The following is a 26423-nucleotide window of genomic DNA, read 5'->3' on the forward strand; positions in this document are numbered from 1 at the left end:
TTGATAAGAAAGTCATGCTTTAAAAGCATGGCTAGACATTATGATGAAAATATGGTCTTAAAGTGTTGGGATTCAAAGGGTAAATACTAGCTTGTAAAGTGCTTAAAGGTTTTCAACCTATTCTTCTTTCCCTTGGCCATATGAACGGAATTTTCATCCTCTTCCTTCATTATCTCTTAAAAGTGTTGAGAACTAGTTTGAAGAGTTAGATACTTTTGTTCTCTTTTAAGATAAAAGATTGACATTTTTTATTAAAGGCTTAAGAACTTATTTTTCAAGAAGATGGACTAGCATCTAAGTTAATTTGGTAATTGTTGGTGGATACTTCTAGATGAGCTATCTTTTGTACTCTTGTCATCACTTCATCAACTTCCAACCTCCTAAGAGAAATCAAAGTCTTCAAATGTTGTAATTTCTTAATCATCATATGTTGTATTCTACTCTTTCATGTTCATGTAAAATGATCATCGGTGGGAATACAATGGTTTTATGATTATTCAAAATTTTAAAGTTTCATTGCCGTTTTTAGTGTTTTTTTATGAACCGATTTTTGAATAAAACTCAACATTTTTTTGGAGATTTCCATTATTATTTATTTTCCTTATTATCATAACATTATATTTTAAAGTCTATTTTTTTTATTAGGATATTGTATTTTGAAAATTTTATCAATTATAGCAATAAGGTAACCAATTTAGAAAGATTAAATGTTACACATTGCTATTAATGATAAGCTTTTCAAATGTAACCAATAAGTTTTAATAAAAAAAAAACCCCAATATGCAATGTTGTAATAATTTTGTTGGAAAGTAAAGTGTTATTTCTCATATTTAGCTCATTTCTAATTAATAGTTACATTTTCTTTATTTAAAAGAAATTGTTGATACTTGAGTATTCCAATAATCAAGTATTTTGTGTTCAAACAATTGAAAAGGGTTTGAAAAGAGCCTATGGTGATGCTCTAGTATTTGGAGTTTGATATTGTACAATATTGCTCATATTTGTGGATGAAGAGTTCATCAAATATCGCAACACTTGCTACATTGGAGAGATAGCATGTTGACAATAGGAGACACATATTTACACATCTTATTCTGCTATGTACAAATACGATAGTGTCGGTTCAAATAATATAATACAACATTTTGATGCTTGGAAGAACAAAACACTCATTGGCGAGGTTAGGAGATTGAGCCTCATGAGTAACATCATTGTTGGACTCCGGGCAGAAGGATTATTGGATGTTTCCATCAAATTTGTTGGAGGGTTGTCTGCTCTTATTCTATTCAAAAATGAGCAAGCTGCTAAACACTTTTTGGATTTGGGGCAAGCTACATGGTTCTCCTCGCTTTCTGTATGGGACGGGATGAACTTCCCATATTCTAGGGTTTCTTGGCTAACAATTGATGGAGTACCTTTACATCTGTGGGATGGACCTTGCATGGAATAAATTGGAGGTTTATTTGGCAGGGTCATCTCATCCCCTGTTTCTTCACTCAAAATTACTGACCTGTCAGCTGGAAACGTGTGTATCTTGGTGAACTCGCCGATCCGCATTCACGAACCGTTAGTCATATTATGGAGGGATAGACAATACCAGATCTTTGTCTCTGAGGACTCTGGAGCCTGGGTGCCTAAATTTATGGATGAAAATGAAAATATTGATGTGGTGGATGAGAATGATAATGACATGGATCCTCCTATCCTTCAAGATGATTTCCTCGATGCAAACAATGAGGCTGAAGACGGTGAATTTCGACTGGACTAGGATGTTCCAGATGGAGAATTGCATGCCTCTTTCTGGGACTCCACGCCGCCTTAGCCACCTGTGAAGAAACGCTCCTCCGATCGTGGGGGTGCGGTATCCCAGGGGTCACGTCGCATTGGTCTCCGTGCGTTTGCCCGTCTTTCGAGGAGGATTTGGATGCTCTTTCATCTGTTGTCGCTGACTCAACTTTCGAGATCCATGTACCACTCGCAGAATATGATACTCACAATATTGGAGGCCCCGACCCGGCTCGTACTGATCTAGTTAGCCCATCCGGCTCTTTGGGCTCTTCTTGCATTCCCAATCCAACTCTCTTGGTTAACCCAACATCTCGTCCAATTCCAGACCTAAATTGCCCAATTTCCTCATCCCAAAATGGCTCGATTTCCGGGAACTCTCATTCCATGTCCAGGGGTAACTCTAAATCATCCCGTAAGCTTCCTTCTCACTCTCTCAAACTAAAAGATACCCTCTGGCTTCCACGCTCCTCTCAGATCTTGAACTCGAGATCACACTCTGGAGTCTCTCGAAATAACGGTGGGGGGTCAGGTTACGATCACTCTATTACCCTAGAAACCACCAACACATTGATTATTGGCGACCAATTGGGATTCAAATTAGATGGATTGAAGAGCATATCAGGGATATGGTTAAGGATGATAGGGTTAGTCATGTTTCCTAATGAACTTCATATCTCTAAATATAAGGGGGCGGGCAGTTCCTGTAAAATGGAATGGTTCCAAAGGCTGAAGAGAGAAAACAAAATACAATTCTTCGCTTTTCAAGAAACTCAATTCATCGACTCCTCTAAAATTGCTTTCAATAATTATTGGGATAAATCGGCTTTTGCCTATGATCACGATGACGCTAATGGTCGCTCTGGTGGTTTGTTTTGTATTTGGAATCTTTCTTTATTCAAAACAAAACAGGCGGTGAAAAATCAACATTTCTTGATTTTTGTGGGCACACTACAAGGAGTTGAGGATGATCTCATTATCGCCAATATCTATGCCCCACAATTTCAATCCCTTAAAAAATCAGTTGTGGAGTAATTTACTATCATTAATTAACACGCTGGAAGGAATATGGATTTTATTGGACGATTTCAATGATGTTCGAGTTCCGGAAGATAGGCTAAACTCTACATTCTGTGAACTAGGTGCTAGAAAATTCAACGAGTTTATTTTTCAGGCAGGTCTCAGCGGATACCCCATGGGCGGTAGGCTATTCACCTATATGAAGGATGGTGGTGAAAAGCTAAGCAAAATTGACAGAGTTCTTGTCAATGACAAATTCCTTCTTTTGTGGCCAAACGCCTCACTCGCTGCACTACCACGGGAATTTTCTGATCATTGTCCGCTCCTGTTAAGCACTACGGTGGTGGATTTCGGTCCATCTCCTTTTAGATTTTTCAACAGGTGGCTTAATAATACTAGTTTGGTGGAGGTTGTTAACACCGTGAATGAATCTTTTCTTTTCACGGGTCCTCCCGACAAACTCCTATCTTGTAAGCTTAGGCGGATCAAGAATATGATCAAGGATTGGAATGCCAAAAAGAGAGAAATAGAATTAGGTGAGTTGATTAAACTTAGACAATGGATCGATGCCCTTGATCTTATTGTGGAATCCAGGGGCCTTTCTAGTGTGGAACTTGAGAATCGGCTGGAATGGAAAAATAAATTAATAGAGCTTGAGCAAAACAGGTGCCTTGATCTCAAACAAAAAGCTAGGATCAAGTGGGCATTGGATGGCGAGGAAAACTCCTAATTTTTTCATGGGATTATCAATTCCAATCTATCAAATAACCGTATTCATTACCTTTCCATTAATGGGATCTAGACAACTGATCTTGCTGCTATAAAAAATGAGGTGTTTTCTTTTTTTTTTTAATGATAAGTTCTCCGAATCCCTCATATCTAGACCAAAGCTCTCCTGTAATTTTTCTCGCACTCTCTCGGATTCTGATGCAGCTCATCTAACAGCCCTTTTCCTATCCTCTGAAATAAAAGCAGTTGTTTGGGCTTGTGGTAATGAGCGAGCCCCCCGGGCCTGATGGCTTCTCTTTCAAGTTCATTAAATTCTTTTGGGGCTCTCTTGAAGCTGACTTCGTGAATATCTTTAACCAGTTTCACACAGGTGGTACTCTCAACGTGGGGTGCAACTCCTCGTTTATTTCCCTAGTTCCAAAGACTAAGGATCCGATTTCTCTGTCGGATTATCGCCCAATTAACCTAATTGGATGCATTTATAAGGTGATTGCAAAAGTCATCGCCAATCGTCTCAGGACTGTTATTGGCTCAGTTGTGGGAGAGGTTCAGTCTGCATTCATTGCGGGACGTAACATTTTAGACGAGCCTCTTATGACCAATGAGGTCATCTCTTGGTTGAAAAGATCTAAAAGACAGGCACTTCATTTTAAGGTGGACTTTAATAAGGCTTTCGACTCCTTGATTTGGTCTTTCCTGGAGTCGATTATAGAACAATTGGGTTTTCCTCAGCTTTGGCGCACATGGATCATGGGTTGCCTCTCTTCATCTCGCTCCCCGGTTCTGGTAAACGGTTCCCCAACTTTTGAATTTTCAGTCTCCAAGGGCGTTAGGCAAGGGGACCTCCTGGCCCTGTTTCTCTTCATCATTGCAATGGAGGCTCTGAACGCAGTTATGAAAAAAGCATGTGATCTAAGTGTTTTTTCAGGGATTAACCTCCCTCATGATGGCTCGCATCTCTCGCATCTCTTCTATGCTGACGACGCTCTTTTCGTCAGAGAATGGTCACAAGCTAATCTCCTTAATCTTGCGAGAATTATAAGGTGCTTCAACTTAGCCTCTGGTCTTAAGGTAAAATTTTCAAAAAGTCGGGTCTTTGGTATTGGTGTTAACTCAAGCACTGTGGATCTTTTCGCTCACTTCCTTCACTACCAGCCGTCTGTTCTTCCATTCACTTACTTAGGTTTACCGGTTGGGTCCAATATGTCATTGGTTCGGAACTGGCAGCCCGTCGTCGACAAATTATGTGACAAGTTGTCAAATTGGAAAGCGAAAACACTTTCTTTTGGCGGACGAATTACTCTACTTAATTCAGTCTTAGGGAGTCTCCCGCTTTTTTACTTCTCGCTCTTTAAAGCTCCTTTGAAGATTATAGATGACCTCGATAGAATCCGTAGAAAATTTCTTTGGGGTGGGTGTGACTCTAGAAACAAAATATGTTGGGTTAGTTGGGATAAAATTCTAACGCCTAAAAGATTTGGTGGCTTGGGTGTGATAAATTTGAGAGCCTCAAACTTGGCTCTATTGGCCAAATGGCTTTAGAGGCTTAAAGTGGAACTGTATGCCCTATGGTCTAATCTGATCAGGTCCCTGCACTGCCTACATAGATCTTGGAAAATGTTCCCTGTTCGGCTAGGTGCTTCTGGGGTTTGGAAAAATATTGTTGGCACTATTTCTGATTTCAGTTCTCAAAATATTGCGCTTCAAGACATGTTCAAAAGAGTAATAGGGATTGGGAACTCTTTTTCCTTCTGCTTCGACAATTGGGCTGAGAATTTTGATCTTAGATCTAAATACCCTTCTATTTTTGCTCTTGAATCCTTTAAAATTTGTTCCATTGCAGATAGATGTCAGAAAGTGCACGGTTCGTTGGTTGTCTCATGGAATTGGCGGAGTCCTCCTAGCTCTAGCACAGAACTGTTGGAACTTGATAGTTGTTTGAATGACCTCTCCTTGGTTTCTCTCGGTACCTCAGATGATAAATGGAGTTGGCTTGGTTGCAGTTCTGGGGTTTTCTCTGTGAGCTCTTTACGTGGAGCTTGGGAGTCAAAAGTCTATCCCCTACTTGAGTATAAACACTTTTGGAATAATCTGGTACCTATTAAAATCAACTTTTTTTCCTGGCGAGCTGTACTGAATAGGTTACCTGTGAAAACTGAGCTCATAAAAAGAGGGGTTGTTTTGAACTCTGGTACATGCGATCTATGTGGTGCAGGTGATGAATCTGTTATACATCTTCTCTGAGAATGTTGTTGGGTTCGAGATGTATGGAGTATGTTTCAAGACTGGTGCGAGCTTGATCTCTCTGATATTAATTATGTTGAACATCTCCTCTCAGTCTCCCACTCCTTTGCCAAATCGCCTTCTCAAATAAAGATGACTCACATGATCATTCTTTCTGCTCTTTGGTCTTTGTGGAAAGTCAGAAACGACTGCTCCTTTAACAATATTGCTCCATCTCAGACCCGTATTTTTGAAGATATTAAGGCGAACTCTTTCATGTGGATAAAAAATAGGAGAGGGGGTACCTCCTTAAATTGGTCTTCTTGGTGCATTTTCCCTTTGATGTAGTTCTTGTACTTTTGTTTTTTCTACTGTTCTACTTTGCCCCTAGCTGCTTGCTAGTGGTTTAATAAAAATTTCGGCGTTCAAAAATAAAAGATAATTGAGGTTCTCATCCGGACCCTTACTATCATTTTATCCATCAATTTTTTTGTATTTATTTTGTGAGTTTTCATAACTAATACCAAGAAGTATTATGTACTAAACATGTTTAAGTTTAAAACTCGAGGACCAAATATGCATACCAAGAAGTATTTTAGTGAGCGTTTTGCAATTTACCATTACTGTCATCTCTATTATCTTATGTCGCCACCACCACCACCGATCGGTATCCGTTTATCCTCTCACTCCGCCGTCATCCTCACCGCCGAGACCACACAGTCAAACACAGACATGAGCGCCTGTAAATTCCTTCTCCGGTATTCTCTCTCTTGCTTAGACTTCAGCACAACACGCATCGCAACGTGTACTCCGTCTTTGCATTTCCCCCGCCACCGTCTTCTCTCTCAAAGTCCAGGTGAACCTCAATGTTTTCTCAATTGTTATACTTCATGTGAAAATTATCCTCTTATGTGCCTATGCAAACACTTCAATTCGAAGGTTTAGGGTTTAAGCTTAAAACATACCGGCATTCCTCAAGATTATATGGATCCATTCAAGCTTCCGTTTCGATTGAATCGACCGAAGATAGCTGTACATGTGTCGAGGAGGAGGAAGAAGAAGAAAGAAGAAAGTAAACGAATTTCAGTTAGAGATCTGTTACGGAGAAACACAAACGACGACGTCGCCAGCTTCATGAAGATGGAACGGAGGACTGAACCACAATCAAACCGCTGGTTTCCTTACCTGGACAAATTCAAATCTGGAAACACGTATTTGAGTAGCGGAGAGGTGTTGGATGCAGTTGATCCTTCTTTAATGGAGCTCAGAAAGGAGAGGTTCATGAACGTCGTGAATAATCGGACCTACTCTGTGTGTATGGTGGTGGAGGGTTTATCAGATCCCGGGAATGTCTCTGCAGTGTTCCGGTCAGCAGATGCTTTAGGGTTTCAGTCCGTTCATGTGGTGTCTCTTGACAGCCGGAAAAGGTGTTAACCCAATCTGAGGTGACTTATGCATTATGCACTCACCAATTGATGACATCTTTACAAAAAGTCTTTGAATTTGTTGTGTTGTTGGAATCCATTATCCATTCCTCTCATCTTCAACATGTAGGTATAGAGAGCATCGCCATATTAGTATGGGAGCTGAGAAATGGTTAGATATCGAGCTCTGGGATTCTGCTGAAGAATGCTTTCAAGTTTTGAGGTCACGTGGCTATCGCATTGCTACAACACACGTGGGAATTGAAGCTGTAAGTATGGATTTTATACATTTAGCTAAAGGTTTCATTCACATTTATGAGACAAATAATTTTTTTTTTTTTTAAAATACAGGTTTCTATCTATGATATGGATTGGTCATGTCCCACTGCAATAGTTGTTGGAAATGAGGGCAGGTAGTAATTAACCAATTACTAAGGGTGTGTTTGATATGCCTCTTACCGGATCTGGTAAAAGACTGGATCTGACTCGGTCCGATGACAATTGAGTCAGATCTGATTGAGTTAAGGCCTGATTAGGCCTTAACTCAATCAACAATTATCAAACAACCTTTAAGTATATGTTATTTTTTTTGATAAAAAGAAAATAAGATGTTATAACTATAATAAGCAAGGTAATGAAAGTAGGTTGCTATTTGTTGATATAACAGGGGGATTAGTGAAGAAGCTTTGAAAATGTCAGATATGCATTGTAGTATTCCAATGAAAGGAATGGTGGATTCATTTAATGTGTCAGTTGCTTCGGGAATCCTCATGCATCATGCTGTATGTGATAGAACTTCACGTTTGGTAAGAATCTTTTTAACCAATTTCTATTTTAGGACACCTACTTTCAAAATCAACGTTTAAGGTCCTTTGACTTTAATTATTATAGACGGAAAGTGTGTTAATTTTGTTTTTTAACATGTAAAGGGTGGTCATGGTGATTTAACATCAGAAGAAAAACAAATATTGCTTGCGGAATTTTCTTTAAGACATAGTAGGAGTTCAATGAGCATTGCACATGAGTATGCAAAGCTTAAGGTCAAAAGTGTATGAAACTTTGATAAATGAACACATGGTTCATATTAAGGCATTGTACTTTAAAGAATTGTTTAGTTATAGCATTTGTACTTTTGGGATTTTTTTTTTTTTTTTGGTTATGACAATAATGGATCGGGATTTGGAATGGAATTGAAATTATTCTTTTGTATATCTTTTACAAGAGTTAGAATGTATGCATGTTATATGACAAATTTGCCGTTTTTTTAATTTTTTTTTTTGTTGTATATATAATTTATATAAAATAGGTTATAAATAATTATAGAAACAAAGAAGTTACCTTTTTGTTAATTATTTGTTTGTGTGATGTAATTAGAAAAATCTTGCACAACAAATTGTGGAAATAGTGATATATCTTGCACCATAACATTATTTTTTACATCAAAAAAATATATTTGAAGTATATTCTCTTTGCCTAATTTATTTAGATTTTCAACAACATACATTTGATTTATTAGTTTTTTTTTTTTACAAATTTGTCTTATATCTATTTTCACAATTACTTTAGAAATTATATTATTAAACAAACATAAATAAACAAATCTGTATATAATTTGAATTAGTTGTTATGTATTAATTTTACTAGTTGTGAAACCCATGTATTACATGGGTTAATTTAAAATAAAAAAATTAAATATAAATGTCAAAATATTTGAAAACTTTAAATTTATAGGAAAATAAGAAAAATAATGAATTATTATAATAAATATGTTTTTTATCTTTTAAATTTGAACAAATAATTTAAATAAATAAAAGAAACTAAAAAGCTTTATTTTTTTAGAATTTTGAAATTAAAAGATAAGTTCATTAATGAAATTGATATCAATTTATTACTATATTTATTGCAGTTATTATATTAAAATATTATAGAGAATTTAATAAAATAGAAAAACTCATAAAATGACATGTGGAAAAAAAATTAATTCAAAATAACCACAAAATGACATTTAGCAAATTGAATGAGAGTGTGACAAGTGGCAAAAAAACATTTATTTATTAAAGAGGATTAGATAAAGAAAGTGGCATTTATAATACAATTAATCGTCTATGAAACGATTATTACCTTTATTAAAATGTAACGATACAATTTGATCGGTTTGAAATTGATAAACTCAAACTTTAAACAACTAAAATAAACTAAATATGTATAAACTCAAACTAAAAAGACCACAAATTACATTAAATCTTAACGCCAAATTTGATGTAGATTTATAAAAGTTGAAAGAACTATGATTGTTGAAAACTTTTGACATTGTACTTCTGGGATGAAGTTAACACAAGTTGCTACACGCAAAATAGATCCATTAGTGTGAAGAGACATTCTATGATATCTTAAGAAGTCCCTAAAGGAAGAAAACTAGACATATCATACTTTCATGTGTTTGGCTAGCCATGCTATGCTACATCTTGAATCAAAAGGATCCATTGTCTAAGTTTGAGGTCAAAGCTGATGGATGAATGAATCTTCAATTTCCAAAGCTTTGTGTGTCTATAAGAAAAAGAGAGATTATTGAAGAATTTATTCATGTGAAGTTTGATTACCATTCAACCTGCTCACAATCTAAAAAAACTTATTCATCCATATTCAATAGAAATTCACCAAGATTTCTCTCAACATTGAATCCCATCAAGCTCTCAACATTAAAAGATCATCCATCAAGTCAGATTATTGGTAATGCAATACAGACAAGGAATCAAGGTTCTATTCCTTGTTTGGATCAAGTATCCATTTGGTGTCATGGTTGCACCAAATTTGGTATTGTATTACTCATCTACTTTAGCATTAAATCTTTATGCAAAGAACATTTCAATCAGAAAATGGAAAGAAAGATATCAGAATGCAACCGAAACTCGGCTAATTTTAAATAATCGGTTTTTGCGCCTATTTTGATCTTTAATAATGGAGCAATGATTATGAGCACACATAACACACAAGGATACCAAAATGTAAATGCAACTAGTTTAGTTCTCAACATCAAACGTAATGATAATTTCTATGATATGATATGATTAAAAATTTTACAAGTTGTTTTAAGAAAAAAAAAAAAACCTGTTTTGAGTAATACCAAACAACCAACCAACGAGATGCTAATAATAGATACAAGAAATTACAAACTCTAAAACTAGAGTCTAATCAATCAATTAAAGGCCTTGTACTTGTAGCATCTGGTGATTGAATAGAAGATTTGGAGCTGCTTTGCATGCTCAGATCTTCTTGCTTCCTTTGTTGTGACCTCACAAATTCTTCTATTTTTTGTTTCAACTCTGTGTCTGGAATCAACATGTCCGGTGTAAGATGTGATCGATTGAACGGATCCGTCTGCCAAAAAAAAATTAATACAAAATCCTTTTACTGTGTTTGACATTTTTTTTGTCCCGCCCAAAAAATGGGACAGGGACTTGCTTTTTATTTCCCATTTGTGCAAAAGACATAAATACCCTCCTGGTCTGTGCAAAAGACGTAAATGCCCTTGATACTGTGTTTTCGCATGTATTGGACTGAGACTAATAGTCTGAAAATGACACTAAAACTTTTTGTCCCACTCAAGAAAAGACAAATCTCTCATATGTGCAAAAGACGTAAATGCCCTTGATCCTCGTCGTCATAAAAAATAGCACTGGAATGGGACCGAAAGTCCGAAACCGATATCAATGGGACAAAAATTGCAATTTTTGAAGCTCTCGTTTGTGAAAATGACATAAATGCCCCCCCCCCCCCCCCCCCACACACACACATAGATAAAAAATTTACAGGATCACTGAGAAGATGCCTCTGAATCACGGGTCTGTCTACTATGATTCTTGAAGATGGTAAAATGACTGGATCTTTCATCAGAGTGTACTGCAGATTCCAACATTTATATTTGTGTCAGTAAAACGTATTTTCTTGTTTTATAAATAGAAAAATATGTAAAAAGACAATATTAACCTGGATTGGATCAAGAAATTCATCTGGAATATCTCCCAAAATAGCTTCAGCATCCATGGCTTCCGATGCTGCAGATCTAGCTTTTTTACCTAAATCATCAAACGCCTGTATCATTCTTGGATCTTCACCGATTCTTCTAAGAACATTTGCAGCTTCCGTAAATAACTGCACACACATTTATAATTTATAAATAAATAATTTTTATAAAATCTTGTAAAAAAAACAAATTTTAAAAAAGAAAATACCTGGTCGTTGTAGGAACGTCCATCTTTTGTAATGGCAGATGGGAAAATATTCTCGTGATCGCCCCTTGCCAGATGGACATATATGTTGACAATCTTCAAGATATAAAAAAAGAATAATTAGATATTTATTACATTCCAAATATATCATTTAATAAAAGAAAAGAAAAACCTGTTTAAGCAATTGCTTTGGGCGAAACTCGTATTTTTCAGGATCTTTTAGGCTCAATGATTTTCTTTGAGGGCCCACAAGCTGTAACAGGAAATAATTCAACATACTGCCAACTCTTTCAACCTGAAATATAAGGAAATGATTATTAAAAGTTTATATTTTATAAAGTGGAAATGAGATTTATGTTGGGAAAGTAGGTTACCATTTCGGGTAAGAGGAAAGGGGCTGTGATTTGCTCAGTGGTGAAAGCAAGCATGCTCACGTCTTCCATGGCTAACTTCATGTCAATCTTAATAATCTATATATATACCAATCACCCATATAACTTCATTTTTAATACAAATTCATAATACAAATATTTGGGAAATTTGCAAAAAAGGACTTGTACTTTCATCATTTTCTGTAATGATTAGACCATAACATTTTTTCAAAATGGAAATGTACAAAAGGGCACAACATACTTTCTGCAAATTTGGTCCTGAAAAGTTTTTTATTGCAATTTCGATCCTTATTTGGTGTTTTTGTAACATTTTGGTTCTTGTTCCAAGTAATATGACTATTTTTGGGATCAAAATTGCAAGAATCAGCTATACTAAGGGACCAAAATAATAATTTCACTAGGAACATGGACCAAACACGTTACAAAAACCTCAAATAAGGACCAAAAATGAAAGAGAATACTTATTGGGATCAAAATCGCAAAAATCAACTATATTCAGGGACAAAACATTAAAAAATAATAAGTCAATGGCTAAATTGACAAGATAATGAATCTACATTGCGTTTTTTGGTATTTTGTGGTGCTTTTAGATGGTCAAAAAAGTATTAATGGGTAAATCGAGATAATGACAAAAATACCCCTGTACATATTTTGAAGGATAGAAGGGAGAAAAGACAAAATAATGGTTGTACATTGCGTTTTTTTTTTTTTCAAAACCTATCCAGGAAAAAAAATGGTGTTTTTAGATGGTCAAAAAAGTATTAAATTGAGAAAATGACGAAAATACCCCTATAAATATATTTGAAAGGATAGACAGAGAGAGAGAGAGGGAGAAAAGACAGACATTTTCTTGAGAGTGGAAAAGTCTAGTTCTCTCCTGTCTTTCTTGTGCTGATCTTTGTTCCCATTCAGTTGTGTTAGCCATTTCAGCTTCAAGCTCTTTAAGCTCAAGAATCTTGTTCAGACTTTCATCAAGAAGAAAGATGCTATCGTTGATTAAAAAGTTCAAAAAGTTCAAGTAAACACCCTTTTCCTCTTCTTTCGCAATCTGTAATTTTTTCAATAACAGTAAATTGTTAAATAACGAGTTGATTAAAAATTATAATAATAATAATAATAATAATAATAATTCACCTGTTTCCAAGCATTTTGGTGGACAGGGACTTGCCAAAGGTATTCTAGAAGTTCAGCAATGTTATGGCGGATGTTAAACTTGTCATAAAACTGCATAACATTGAAGAAATATCGTAAGAAATAGCAATCTACTTTTACTCAATTCTTTATTATAGAATCCAAATTTCATTTCTTCTCATTACTTCTTTAACTACTAAGACATTCTATTTTGAATATCTATGTGATTATACTTTTAATTTCTTTTCTTATTAAATACATGATATTTTGAATTTTTTTTTAAAAAAAATTGTAACAGTGAAAGTTGCTTTGTATTTGGATGACATTGCTAAAATTACTATTCTTTTGCTTCTTCTAATTGCATCATTGTACTTTTAACTTTTTTATTAGTATGGCTTTGTACTTTGGAATATCTAAACAGCTATATATAACATTGTTGTACTTTCAACTTTCTCTTATAAAAACATGATGTTTTGAAAAAACTAGAGAATTTATAACAGTAGAAACTGTTTTTGTACTTTGATGACATTGCTATTTCTTAAAATATTTGAAACAATCACTCACCTGAGTGTGGGATCCTGTGAACTCAATATCAACATAGAGTTTCAAAAGATTCTTCACAAGATACTGAACAGAGAGTTGGTGCCCCTCAAAAAGTGTACTGGTAGCAGAAGATGAGCCACTGCACACACAAACACACACACAACACATAAAAAGACATAAATACCCTTTGTAAGAAAATAACATAAGACGATAGAATCAATCAAAATAAATAAATACCTCCTACGAGGCATCCAACAATTCAAGACTTCAACCATTTTGGCTCTTAGATAAGGGTTCCTAATGTACTCTGGACTTGCCATAAACATGATAATAAAGTTCATAAAATCATCCTGCCAAACAAAAAAAACGCAAAAGTGAGAGACTAGAGAAGATAATTAATAAAAAGTTTAAAAAAAAAAAAAAAAAAAAAGAATCTGTTTTTAGTACCAATTTGACACCATCTAAAGCACGTGGGATTCTAGAAGCAAAAATAAGCAATTCCATAACATCTTCCACAAAGTGTTCAGGCATACATGCGAATTCCATGGGGCAAGATTGAGGTAAAGGCATTTTGAAACCACCAATTCGACTCACTAACCAAACCACCATTAACTGATAGAAAGATAATGCCTGTTGAAGTAGTCCTCCATCCTAACAATAACATACAAAAAAAGGATTTGAAAAAACCGAAACTCGAATATTGAAAAAAAGGAAAAAGACTAATTTACCCTCAGTATCTGAGCTTCATAACATAATTTCTCCTGTGTTAACGTTTCAATTTCCTTCTCAAGTCGAGCAATTTCCTGAGCCACTCGAGGGGAAGGTGTTTGCTCTTGCATGGTTTTCAAGGTTGCTAAATTATCTTCACATCTTTGAATATCCTGCAACCAAATAAAGCATTGTATTTTTTTTTTTTTACTTTTTTATTTTTCTTATTGTACTTTGAATCATGGGATTAAAGAAATGAATACCTGGACAAGATGCTTGAAGTCTGAAAAAGCTTTCAGAAGACCCAAATTTAGAACCCGAGCAGTCATAAAGAAACATTCACAAATAAATGAATAGTTTTGACTTGGTTGACCAGAACTTGTTGTTTCTTGAGACTGAAGCAACCTGTTTTCTTCATTATTTGGCTTGTTTTTGTTTAACCATTCAGTAACTTCTTCCGAAGATGCATGAAGAGCAGTTAGTTCTCTGTATTCAGTTGAGAATCATATGATCAAATTCATATTAAGGGATTGTAGTTTCAATCTTTTCTTATTTAGAAAAGATACATCTACAGTAGATAAAGAGTATCTTACTTGAAATCCAAACGAGAACCATAAAAGACATATTTAGGGTCAATTTTGTCTTTCTTTGTTGAATTTGCATCCAAGAAAGGTTCACACAATCGAAGCATAACAGCACTAAGGTTCACAAACATGCCTGAACTTGCAGAAGACATAGGATCAACCTATCACCAATCACAAATTATCCAATATTAATAAAACTTTCACCTGGATAGATAAATTATGTCTTTATGGTCAAAAAAGTTTTTTTTTTACCTGGATATGAGCCCTTGATGCATTTTTGTTGATCACTTCTGCAATATATTGGAGCACATTCTCTCGTGTGTTTGTGTTCTTTAAAAGAGACCTAAGAATTTCTGCCAATCCATCGTATAAATTGTTCATGACAGATTTGATAGTTGCAAATGAAGATAAAAGGTCAGCAGGGCGTCTTGTTGATGAGTCCATAAAACACTGCTCGCTGCATATTCCATGGATATGAAAGTTAAACAAAAATGATCTAACAGAGAAGATATAACTTGAAAAGGTAAGTCATATAATAGCCATGGAAATAGAAAATCAAGATCAAACTCACCCAACATCAGGCTGACTCTTGTAAAAACTTTGATCGGGAAGAGCACTGATATGAAAAAAAGGACCCAAGATGCTTGTCATCTCAATAGCACGGCCATTTATGAAAAAACCTTTGGGAATCCACCATTGATGATTCACCAAAGCTTTAGCACCAACTGGAAAACTTATCAAGTACATCAAAGCCCTCAATGGCTGCTGAAAGTTTCCAAGAGCAGAACACTTGAGTACAGTTCCTCTCAAATCCTCATACAACTGCTTCAAGATCGTTTCCATGGAATCGTAATCTGAATCCCTAAACAACTCATCCAAAAAACCAGGAGGAGAAGAGGCACCACCACTACTACCACCACCAAAAGTATCAATGGAACTAGAAACTTCAGAGAAAATCAAAGGCAACAATGGAGAAACATTCGATTTATCTCTTTGGGAATCGGCGAACATATCGGGGTTACCTAAGTGAATTCTACAATAGGACACTGCTAATTTCTTCGCTTGATTTACAACTAACTCCATCTGAGCCCTAACTGTTTTATCTTTCATATTAGCGATTTTCTTCCCTTCTTCATATGCGCGACGATAAATCCCAACTAGGTACTGGAAAGGGGTTTCCGCAGAAGTGAAATTACCTGATAGACGATCAACAAGAACTCGTTCCATCACATCCCTAGAAAGTCTCAGTTCACCGCCTTCGCTTAAAATCTCAGCTGCCGTCATCTCCAAGTAAACAACTCGTGTATCGTTCCCCATTGAATCTATTAGGGTTACAAGGAAGATTTTGCGTAGGATTATGTCCTCGATTTCCTCAGGCGATCGCTGCGGTTTTGCGGTGGTCGTCGCCATAGTCTCGGAATTGATTGATTTGATTAAAGACGGTGAAAATGGGCAGGTTTGATTATTTTGAATGGGTAAAGAAGAAGGATCAACAAAAAGTTTCTAAGAATTTTGTTTCTCCATTGTCAACAAGCCAATGGATACATATACGTATACATAAATAACATAATAGATAGTAATAGTTTACATACATAAAATTATGTATGTACATACAAAAATCACAAAAAAATTATTTGGTATCATTTCTCTCACAAAATACATGTCTTCAAAATTTTCAATTGAGTATTTTATTTTTGTTTATACCCCTTGGTTCATGGCGGTTAAGCAATGGTAAATCTTAATACATTATGATTTTTGTTCAAAACTATAATGTAGAATTTCCGGATATAATTTATTCTGATTTATGAAATTTGGTCAAACTTACGACATGCTTAGAAGGCGTACCTAATATCAATATGTTTTCCCAACATCCCACATTGAAATATGTTACAGAGATAGTCGGTGAGAGTGACATGAAACATTTGAAAAAAATTATTCATAAAGTCCCAACTGGTAGACATATGTATATGGTAGAGAGTGCTCTAGTGGAAGATGCTCTAATTGTCCAATGCAATGAAGTGGAATAATCAACTGTTGGTATGAATCAATCTATCGAAAAGGCTCCGATGAGAAATGAGCTAATGGAAGAGGAAATAGTTCAGGTGAGAATAGATATAGCGAAAGAGGTGGCAACAATCACATATGTATTTTTATCTCTCAAAGTGTTCATCAATATCCTCATGGACATGATGTATGTGAAACACCTTAACAACCACCTTTTCATTATGTCGATGTGGTATAACCACAAAATCCTGGATATGTTGTATATGAAACACTAGAAGTATGTTGGTGATGATAATGTTGTTATATGTAACAATGTTGTTCCCACACATAACAATGATGTTGGTAAATATGATGATGCATATGTCACTAAAGATGATGATACAAATGTTGGTATAGGTGATGATAAAGATTACAAAAAAAATACTTCTATTGGTGGATGATATCAATCTACTTCCTTATGCCGTTAGGTTTTTATATAGACCTACCTTTTGACCTTGAAAAAAGATGATACTAAAATTGAATGATCGGATGATGATACATATACATAATAACATTATTCTATGGTATACATGTTATACTACGATATCTAGATTCGATATATCATACTACACATAGGCAAAACTCGTCAGAAAGGATCGAAAACCTACAAACATTCAAAGACAAATAAGTTTTCCAACTAGCACTAGGATTGCAAAGTGTTCATAATGGATTTCAGTACAAAACTAATAGATCTTTAAAAATAAGGTTTCAAGCATCATGTTAACAAGATAAATTTAATTGGAGTATTTTGATTGTGCGACTGGAGACTAGTGGCATGTTCTTGGTCTGAAAACTTGCAGAAGAACACACGCTTAAAACCAAACCATCGTCAAGCAAACAAAAAAGTTTTGGGTCGTTTGATTTTCGAGGTCTTAAATAGTAATTATAGCAGCGTCTTACTTGGAACCGACATCCAACAAGATTTCAATTGTAAATACAAAATAAATATTTTCACAGATGATATATGTAGAAATGTTATTTCTCAATAAGTTTTTTTTTCTTTGAAATTAATACTTCACTACTCACTACTTGTATCTTACTAAACATTCAGAAAATCAACAATAACATGTATACTTAATATATTTTTAAAATCTACAAAAAAGCAATAACCTTCAAATAAACTTCCAACATCTTAAAATGTGATCTTTAAAGCGAGATCGATGTATAAGAGTAACATTGAGAGCAATGTGTTTGAGAGTGTTTTTTAGAGAATTATAAGTTTATATTTTTTATAAAACGATGGAAAAAATGAAAATTAACGTTTTTATACATATAATATGTAGGACCACTATTTTGCATGATGCGTCTACGAAATGAGTATCATCGAAACAGCGTCGCTTGGATGATTGTGTAGTTAGTACGCCCATTTAACATATGCTATAATGATGACTATTTTGGTGATTATCAACTTTCGACAACTTTTTAAAAAGTAGTGAATGAGATTACAATTTTTTTTCTCTTAAGCTTATTGGAATTCTTCTACAAAAAAGTGTATTATATTTTGTTTTAATTCTTTAATTGATCAATTGATGTGTTATATCATTGTAACTATATTTTATATTTTTAATTAATTTGTATTATTAATACTCCGTATAATCTAATTGGGTACATCCTTTGATTGCTAACACCTTTCGTATATATCAATTTGAAATTGAAATAATATGAAAACATCTTTAACTTGGAGCAAAAGTCTCAATTCATCAAAACGGATTAAATTGTTCAAAAATATAACAATGAATAATCCATACAGATACATACATATACCCCGTTCCTGAATTCAACTTAATGAGAGAAAAAAAATGAAATGAGTGGAAATGAAAAGAAAATAAAAGAAATTGGTGTTCCCGAGTTTCATTAAAGGAAGGAAGTGGAAGGAAGCGGATGGAAATGAAAAGATCACAATCCCTCCTAAGTTTCCTTCCGATTTGGGAGGATTTGGAAAGAAAGAACAAAATGATTAGGGTGCGTTTGGTTGTGGAAAATTTTCTAGTATTCTAGGAAAATTTTCCAAGAAAAAATTGAAATTTTGAAAACGCGTTTGGTTCGTTCAGTTTTCCAAAATTTTCCAAGAAAATGAAAATTTCCAGTTTTTCAAATTGTATGTAAGTTAAAAAAGTGATTTTTACAGTTTTCCAAATTTCTAAGATGGAAAATGAAAACTCTCCCGCTTTCAACCAAACGCGTTTTCTAGATTTTTCATTGAAAATTGAAAATGAAACTCAATTCCATTTTCTGAAAACATTTTCTTAGAAAATGAAAACAATTTTCCACAACCAAACGCACCCTTAATTTTCCATCCACTTCTCTCCAACTCGGAAACATAAAAGAAAATTTTGTTTTACTTTCCTTTCTCTTCTTTTCTCTCCTGACTTTCTTTTCTCTTCTTTTCTTTTCTTTTGTTAAACTCGGGAACTAGGCGTAAAGGAAGAAAATGGAAGGAAGTAGAGGGAAATGGAATGATCACTTTCTCTCCTAACTTTCCTTCCGATTTGGAAGGATTTGGAAAGAAATAATAAAATGATTAATTTTCCTTCCACTTCTCTCCAACTTGGGAACCCAAAAGAATTTTTTTTTCCTTTCCTTTCTCTTCTTTTCTCTCCCTACTTTCTTTTCTCTTATTTTCTTTTCTTTGTTTAAACTCGGGAACTAGGAAAGGAAGGAACAGAAAAAAAAAAGTAAATGATGTTCCTTTCCTTTCTCTCTAATTTCTTCCATTTTAAGAGGATAGTTTCTAAGAAAGATTAGTATAAATTTTTATTTCCTTTCTCTTCTCTTCTTTCCAATAAATAAACTCGGTAGCAATGACCTTTTCTCAATCCTCCGACTTTCTTTTTTTCTCTCCTTGAATGAACTCTGGAGCAATGTGTAAAATCATTAAATATGTGTTCATGTGACTTTTTCTTCTCGATGCATATTATGGTATAATATGGTATTTGTTTCTCACATGAGCTCATGTAAAATAATGTGTTAGACTCGTGTAACTTAATATATCAATGACATTAAATTTATGAACTTTAAAGATAACATCTTTTCATCCGAAAACATAACAAAGACATCTTTTATCTTTAAAAATCTTTGAGGATTGTATATAAAATCATACATCATTATATCAAACATAGTAAATGCTAAACAATTTATATAATGATGCAACTCATGATATGAACTCACATATCCAAACTCCAAGTCATCTCGTATCATTTCAATATCCTCAACATCTAAAGAGTGTTACATTTTTACTCCTGGCAGATGGTTAGATACAGCATGTTAAACAAGTTAACACAAAGCATACTTAATAAATAAAAGCTCAAACAATATTGTAAAGCTAGGCAACACCTAACCATCATATATGCACCACATGTTATAAGAAAAAAAAAACAGATAAATTCTCAATTTTACATCTTTAGCCCATTTTTTGTTTTAAAATGGTGTTACCAACTTGTTTTTTTTTTTTTTTTTTTTAACTTGTTGTCAAATCTTTTTATAATCTTTTTCATAACCCTTTTACACTTTCATACAACTTTTTTTCACTACGATTTTTCCGTTTTACATTTATTTTACAATTCTACTTGCTTTTATTTTTTAAAATTAAAGACCACAAGAGGCTGTTTGTCATCAATTTTGGATAAGAAAAAAAAATGATTTACCAAATCTGGAAATAATTTTTTAAAATATAAGCATTAACATGATAACATATTTATTTTGTTTTATAAGTTAACACTGTCTTTGGGTTTTAACATTTTCTTAAACAGTGTTAACCAGTTTGTACAACAAATTTCATATGTTAAGACTTATCTTTTTAAAAATTTATAGTTACTATTTGCAAAGTTTGTAAACCATTATTTCTTTTCCAAATTTGAGGACAAACATATTTTACGTGTGATGTTCAAATTTTAAAAAAATAATAATAATAATAAAACGCAAGTAGAAATGTAAACAAAAGTAGGGTAAATTACATCATTCGTCCCTTGTGCACATGCCAGAAAGCGTGTTTAGTCCCTATTTTCAAAAATTAACTCGGACCGTCCCTCGTTCGTATAAAACTTGCATGTTTAGTCCCTTTGGGCATAAAAAGACCATTTTGCCCTTATTTATTTCTTTTTTAATTTTCTTTTTATTTGTTTATTATATTTAGATTAAAAAAAAAATAATAATAATAAATGTACATACATGAACCCACCCCTCCCCGCTTCCCCCTCCTACGTATTCCTCTACCTTTGTCCCCCCATTCTCAGCCACTCCCGACGTCGGCAAAGCCCCATCACCCCCACCTTCACCTTCACCCCAAGCGATAAACCAAAATCGGACCAATCGATCTTCATCCTCCTCCAATCGCCTCTATCAAACCTTAGAACTCAAGAAGGAACTATACATGGAATCATCAACAGCACCACCATCTCCGGTGGAATCATCAACAACACCACAATCACCACCACCATCTCATATCTCCACTCAACCATAAGTCGCCTCTCGTTTTTACTGTTCTCGATTTGCAACAAATCAGAAGATCGAAAAGAGAGAAGTAATCTGCGATTTATCCTTTCCCCAATTTCCTTTCTTCTTCTTCTTTGAATTCAATCGGTCATCTCTCTCACTCTGTCTCACAGGCCGCCAGCACCTCCTGCAATCACCACCAATCATTATTCAAACCTCAAAAAATGAACCCTAAACCTACAAATGAAACCAAACTAAACCCTAAACTTATAAATCAAAGATGATGGAGATTCAGATCAGAGAAGCGGGTTCAGATCGAACCCAAATCTTCTCTATCGACAACGGAGACGGAAAGGTGATCACATTCCGGGCGGTGTTTAAGATGGTTTTCAGGGCCGATTCGATTGCTGTTCTAGGCGGTTTTGGTAAAATAAAGTTTAGAAACTGGGGGGATAGAGATGGTTGGCTTCGAGGATGGTATAATGCAGGTGGTAGTTGTTGTTTGGAGGCAATGAAATGATGATGTTCGAATGGTGCAGGTTGTATGAAGGTGCTTCCGACTGAGGTGGGTTTTCCGATTTGAAGGTAAGGTTTCAAGTGGGTGTTGGTTGCGGTTTGTGACGATGAACAAGGGTGCAACAAGGGTGTTCCGATGGTGGTGTAACCCGTCAAAGGAGGAGGTAGGAAGCTGCTGGTGGGTTTTAAGGTGGTATAAGGTATATGATTGAGGAAGAAGGGTGGAATTGGGAAGGTAGCGATGTAAGTATGGTGTTTGAGAGATGCAGGTGGTGTTTATCTGATGATCTGTTGGGGTAGGGGTATGAAGTGGGGCCATATTGTTTTTTCTTTTATTTTTAAATTAAAAATAATAGTTATAACATTAAATTAAATGGAAAAGAAATATAAAATGGCATAATAGTCATTTTAGGTTTCGCAAGGGATGAAACTCGCAAATATCAACCAAACGAGGGATGAAGCGTGCAACTATTAACCAAACAAGGGACGGTCCGAGTTAATTTTTGAAAATATGGACTAAACACGTTTTCCGGCATGTATACGAGGGACGAATGGTGTAATTTACCCACAAAAGTATTTCTACAGTACCTAAATAAATATGTTAAAAAAAACATTAGACAATTAGACAATTGTAAAAAGAAGTTATAAAATAAAGTTGTATGTAAATTTCAAAAATGTTAAAAGATGTAAAAAAAATATATAAAAAAAAATTAAAGATCATACTGAAACATTGCTATACTAAATCACACAAGTCCAAATAAACTTTAAACAAAAATTATATAAAAAAACATACATATAATAAAAATATAAAATAAAACAATCAAACAAAATAACTAAATAAACAATCTACATTAAACATTCATCAAAGGATTCTTGAGGCAACATAACTCGAAATACAGCATAATGATGATTTAAGCTTTTCTCTCCTTGTAACCTATGAACACTTCCAAGCGCACCATCACTCTTATTTGGGAACGCGAAGAATATACACTTCACTCTTTGATGTACAAGCGCCATCGCACACCTGCTCAAAACAACATACTGATACTGATACTTGATACTGATACAGACACTGATAAATAAGATAACACAAAGTTGTAATTAAAGAACTTACATTGCGCACGGTTCCCAAACAAGATAAATGTCATAACCCGTACATAGATACGGTCTGCCATTTGACTGAGAGTTGACCACCTCCTCTTCGTTCTTTACCTAAAAATAGAAGAAAATAGCAACCTACTTTAATTTTTTCACCAATATAAGGTAATATAAATATACTTTATCTTTTACCCATAATAGCAATGTACTTACATTTTTTTTTCTATGGATAATAGCAATTTGTAACCCATAATAGCAACATAATTACAGATTTTGACCAATAATAGCAATATGTAACAAATAAAGTAGATTTGCCCATATTGGTAGCAAAATAGGGCTTTTGACATGAAAGTCCTTAAGTTGTCAAATTTTGTCGGTTTTTGTCCCTGTGACGATTTTTTGTTCATTAATGTCCAAATTTTGACAAACTTAAGGATTTCCATGTCAATTTTTGAAAACATACTTAGGGTAAAACCGTAAAAACATAAAAGATTTGTAAACTTAAGGACTTTTATGTCAAAAGCCCTAGCAAAATATAACTACATTGCTATTATTATGGGTGTAACAAAATAAATAAATAAATGAGCTTACATGGATAGATTTGATCTTTTGTTTCTTTAACAAAGGATTTGTTTCATCAAGATTATCTGCAACATGTTCATTGTCATGAAAAAGAAGTTTATCTCTAACTGAAGAATTTTCAATGGCTACAATGGCAGCATGTCTTAAAGGATGCCATGCACATGACTTCTGATTGGACCATTTCCATGGATTTAAACAAGAAACACCATTGCCATAATTTAACAATTTGGGTTTTGTAGCTGAAGAATTTAAAAGCAATTTGTCATGATTTTGAGAAGTTGCTTCATGATTTATGGAACAACAGCTGCAAGAGTTGACCTGATCACGTGCTTCAGCAATCACCTCATTGGTTGAAGGATCAATGATAATAGCAGCATTCATCATCTGCACATAATGAAATTGCTTTTATTTTTCTTTTATATAAAGTTTTAAGGATAATTTTACATTTTTCTTTATTGAAATTTCACCTGGCATTCACATTTTGCCAAATCAAGTGCTTGTTTCATGAAGGTGCAAACAGAGTTAGATTCCTCTTTTGAAAACCCCGTAATGCCCCTTATATTGCTACAGTTTAAACCACACATTCAAATAGAAGTCAACAAAGTCAAACCATGGAAAATACTTGATTATGAAATGAAATTTAAGATGAATTACTAGGTTGGTGGATGATAAGATGTTGGCCATATTTTGCATTGTTCTATCCATTCTTCTTTTGATAATGGAGCATATTTGCATACCTAACATTAACATTAACATGAATTTTTTTATTTTTTTTAAATGATCATCTTACAATAACAAAATACATCTCTAAATCACCAAATATAGAAACAGCATACTTTTGTAATGAAAGTTTCCAACTTATAGGAATTTATAAACTCCACCACCTCTTGAGGTATATTGTCCAATTGGCTTTCACTTTCACCAGCTAAACATAAGATCACTGATAAATGTATGCATCCTGATGAAAGCAACAAAAGTCAACTATGTATAATGTATAAAATATCATATAAAGTATTGCCAAGTTTTATGTTATTTTTATCAGAGAAAAAGATAAAACCTTCATTAGGTCTTGTTTTCGAACTCGTTTGACATGATGAAGGTTTCTAATGGTAGAATCTTATTTAATTTCCTGAAAAGCAAACAGTTTTAATTAGCAATGAATGATGAAATTCAAGAAAAGGTGAAGTTATTAAAGAGGGTGTGCATACCTTACAAGAGTGTTGGCATGTTTAGGATCTATTACAGCAGCATATACTTTAACTGCAGAATATAATCAAATTCAGTAAAAAGAAAATGACAGATGATAAAGAACAGAGGTTGAAGAAGCTACCAGTGGGTTGTTGGTGGAGAGGGAAAGGTGGTTTATCTGGGATGTGAATAATTTCCCAGCTTTTATTCTCTTCACACTTGTTCATATTTCCTAACTACAAATTTTGAGTTAGAAATCATGCATAACTGAATAAATAGACTTGATGTAAGAGTCTTACAACTGTAGAAAGATGATTCATCATATGCATATATGTGTAAAATGGCCAAAAGGACCTCCTTTTACATTTTGACTTATTTGTCTAATTAACAATTTTTTTAACTAATAATTATTGTTTTTAACTAACAGAAAACATGGATCTATTGTTCATTCCAAAGTTGCCAACATCAAAATGCATAAGTTAAAAGTTAAAACATGTAATTGATCAGTGAAAACATGCATATAAAGAAAGTAACCCCTCTCATGCATTTGATCAAACAGCTTGTGTGCAATCTGATTTCTAATCTTGTGTTAATTCTAAGCAATCTGATTTCAAACATTTCTATTAAATTTTAGCGGTTTTTTCATCATCTAAACTTTGATTCCTCAGAAATCCAACCCATAAGATTAAACAAATCAAGACACTTCATAATCAGCAAAGCTAGATGAATATGGTTATTAACATCAACCGATGAACCCAAACACCAGACAATTATAAACATGAACAAGAAACACAACAACCAAAATAAGCAAAAGGCATCAGCACTAACAACATTGGTAACCTTGAAATCAATATTTTCGATTTCAACAGAAAGCAGTAAAAAAAAAGGAGGGGGGAACGAAAGCAGGAAAAAAGAAAGAAGAACTAAAGCAGGAAAAAATGAAGAAAAATGGAACCTGTAGCTGTGGGGTGCGAAGGTCTCTGGCCGTTGGCTTCACAGGGGAGGCGATGGCATACGGGGGCGAGCAGGGGAGGAATCGCTTGAGGAGCTGACAATGTGAGAAGCGAAGGAGCCGTATAGAGCTGAGTTTGAATAAGGTTTTGAACAAGTTACTTAAATGGTACTTGTGGTTTTCAAATATTTCATTTTTGGTCCCTAACTATTTTGTTGTATTCGGACCGCCTACCATATCATTTTGTTATGTTTTTAGTCCCAGTAGAGATAAAAAAAACTATATTGCCCTTTGTATTTTCTTTTTCATATTTCTTTTATTGTTTATTAATATTACAAAATAAAATAAATAATTAATAGACATATAAGTCTCACTCCCAACCCTACCACACCATCCCAACCATCTCACTCTCTCATCTCTCCCCTTAACCCATACTATCTCATATCATCAGATGAAAGAAATATAACCTACACCCCTGGAACTCAGCTACCCACCACCGAAGCCACCAAATTGCGACTACCGAAGCCACCAAATCGCGACTACCGAAATCACCAGATCGCGACTATTGAAATCACCAGATCGCGGTCGTGAACCACTGGATCGCGTGGAAGCACCAGAAAACGCTATCACTGCCATATACTATGTATTTTTAGATTTTTCTTCACACCCCTTATTTTGACTTTGCTCTCTCGCCGGAAACCGCTGCCGCCACCATCATCAGAAACTTCTATTTACTCCGCTCTCTCGCCAGAAGCCGACATCGATTTCTCCCTACTCAAAGTCGCGAACCGCGCCACATGTGCGGTTTGAGATTTTCATAAACCGCAACTGCACCGCGAAGGTTC

The 26423-nt window shown here is 34.5% G+C and overlaps 4 protein-coding genes across 5 annotated transcripts; 2 read left to right on the forward strand and 2 right to left on the reverse strand.

Moving 5' to 3' along the window:
• Positions 1–3004: 3004 nt before the first annotated feature.
• On the forward strand, positions 3005–3535 carry LOC145106928 (uncharacterized). The gene has a single exon (XM_079043841.1). The coding sequence runs from the start codon at positions 3005–3007 to the stop codon at positions 3533–3535; it is 531 nt and encodes a 176-aa protein (XP_078899967.1).
• A 2845-nt stretch (positions 3536–6380) lies between these two features.
• On the forward strand, positions 6381–8392 carry LOC145109276 (uncharacterized). 2 transcript variants are annotated; one of them, XM_079046426.1, is made up of 6 exons: positions 6381–6613; positions 6697–7184; positions 7312–7450; positions 7533–7594; positions 7849–7987; positions 8111–8392. In XM_079046426.1, the coding sequence occupies exons 2-6, from the start codon at positions 6742–6744 to the stop codon at positions 8234–8236; spliced, it is 909 nt and encodes a 302-aa protein (XP_078902552.1). In that variant the 5' UTR covers positions 6381–6613; positions 6697–6741; the 3' UTR covers positions 8237–8392. The 2 variants fall into 2 exon arrangements, with proteins under 2 accessions (XP_078902552.1, XP_078902553.1); XM_079046427.1 differs by having other exon boundaries at positions 6703–7184.
• Positions 8393–10200: 1808 nt separating this feature from the next.
• On the reverse strand, positions 10201–16292 carry LOC145109277 (putative ubiquitin conjugation factor E4). The gene is made up of 16 exons (XM_079046428.1): positions 15340–16292; positions 15021–15225; positions 14778–14929; positions 14448–14670; positions 14205–14357; positions 13924–14127; positions 13714–13826; positions 13498–13615; positions 12937–13026; positions 12647–12850; positions 11785–11880; positions 11583–11705; positions 11414–11506; positions 11169–11333; positions 10992–11081; positions 10201–10559 (listed from the first exon to the last, which is right to left on the reverse strand). The coding sequence occupies exons 1-16, from the start codon at positions 16176–16178 to the stop codon at positions 10374–10376; spliced, it is 3054 nt and encodes a 1017-aa protein (XP_078902554.1). The 5' UTR covers positions 16179–16292; the 3' UTR covers positions 10201–10373.
• A 6270-nt stretch (positions 16293–22562) lies between these two features.
• On the reverse strand, positions 22563–24853 carry LOC145106929 (tRNA-specific adenosine deaminase TAD3-like). The gene is made up of 9 exons (XM_079043843.1): positions 24769–24853; positions 24652–24698; positions 24496–24541; positions 24275–24396; positions 24093–24175; positions 23906–24002; positions 23448–23822; positions 22873–22970; positions 22563–22782 (listed from the first exon to the last, which is right to left on the reverse strand). Exons 1-9 carry the CDS (start codon positions 24851–24853, stop codon positions 22605–22607), a joined length of 1131 nt encoding a protein of 376 aa, XP_078899969.1. The 3' UTR covers positions 22563–22604.
• Positions 24854–26423: the final 1570 nt, after the last annotated feature.

The sequence above is a fragment of the Lactuca virosa genome, chromosome 4, assembly GCF_052849685.1.
Source record: "Lactuca virosa cultivar CGN04683 chromosome 4, Lactuca_virosa_CGN04683_v6, whole genome shotgun sequence".
Taxonomy (NCBI): domain Eukaryota; kingdom Viridiplantae; phylum Streptophyta; class Magnoliopsida; order Asterales; family Asteraceae; genus Lactuca; species Lactuca virosa.

Excerpts from the sequence above, each read along its gene's own strand:
- LOC145109277 (XM_079046428.1), bottom strand. The coding sequence starts at position 16,178 with ATGGCGACGACCACCGCAAAACCGCAGCGATCGCCTGAGGAAATCGAG. Across the intron at positions 14,128-14,204 it reads ATGAAGCTCAGATACTGAGG|GATGGAGGACTACTTCAACA; the intron begins GTAAATTAGTCT and ends TGTTATTGTTAG. Across the intron at positions 13,027-13,497 it reads TCACAGGATCCCACACTCAG|TTTTATGACAAGTTTAACAT; the intron begins GTGAGTGATTGT and ends AATGTTATGCAG.
- LOC145109276 (XM_079046426.1), top strand. The coding sequence starts at position 6,742 with ATGGATCCATTCAAGCTTCCGTTTCGATTGAATCGACCGAAGATAGCT. Across the intron at positions 7,185-7,311 it reads TCTCTTGACAGCCGGAAAAG|GTATAGAGAGCATCGCCATA; the intron begins GTGTTAACCCAA and ends TTCAACATGTAG. Across the intron at positions 7,595-7,848 it reads GTTGTTGGAAATGAGGGCAG|GGGGATTAGTGAAGAAGCTT; the intron begins GTAGTAATTAAC and ends TTGATATAACAG.
- LOC145106929 (XM_079043843.1), bottom strand. The coding sequence starts at position 24,853 with ATGAACAAGTGTGAAGAGAATAAAAGCTGGGAAATTATTCACATCCCA. Across the intron at positions 24,397-24,495 it reads GAAAACAAGACCTAATGAAG|GATGCATACATTTATCAGTG; the intron begins GTTTTATCTTTT and ends TGCTTTCATCAG. Across the intron at positions 24,176-24,274 it reads TGGAAACTTTCATTACAAAA|GTATGCAAATATGCTCCATT; the intron begins GTATGCTGTTTC and ends TGTTAATGTTAG.
- LOC145106928 (XM_079043841.1), top strand. The coding sequence starts at position 3,005 with ATGAAGGATGGTGGTGAAAAGCTAAGCAAAATTGACAGAGTTCTTGTC.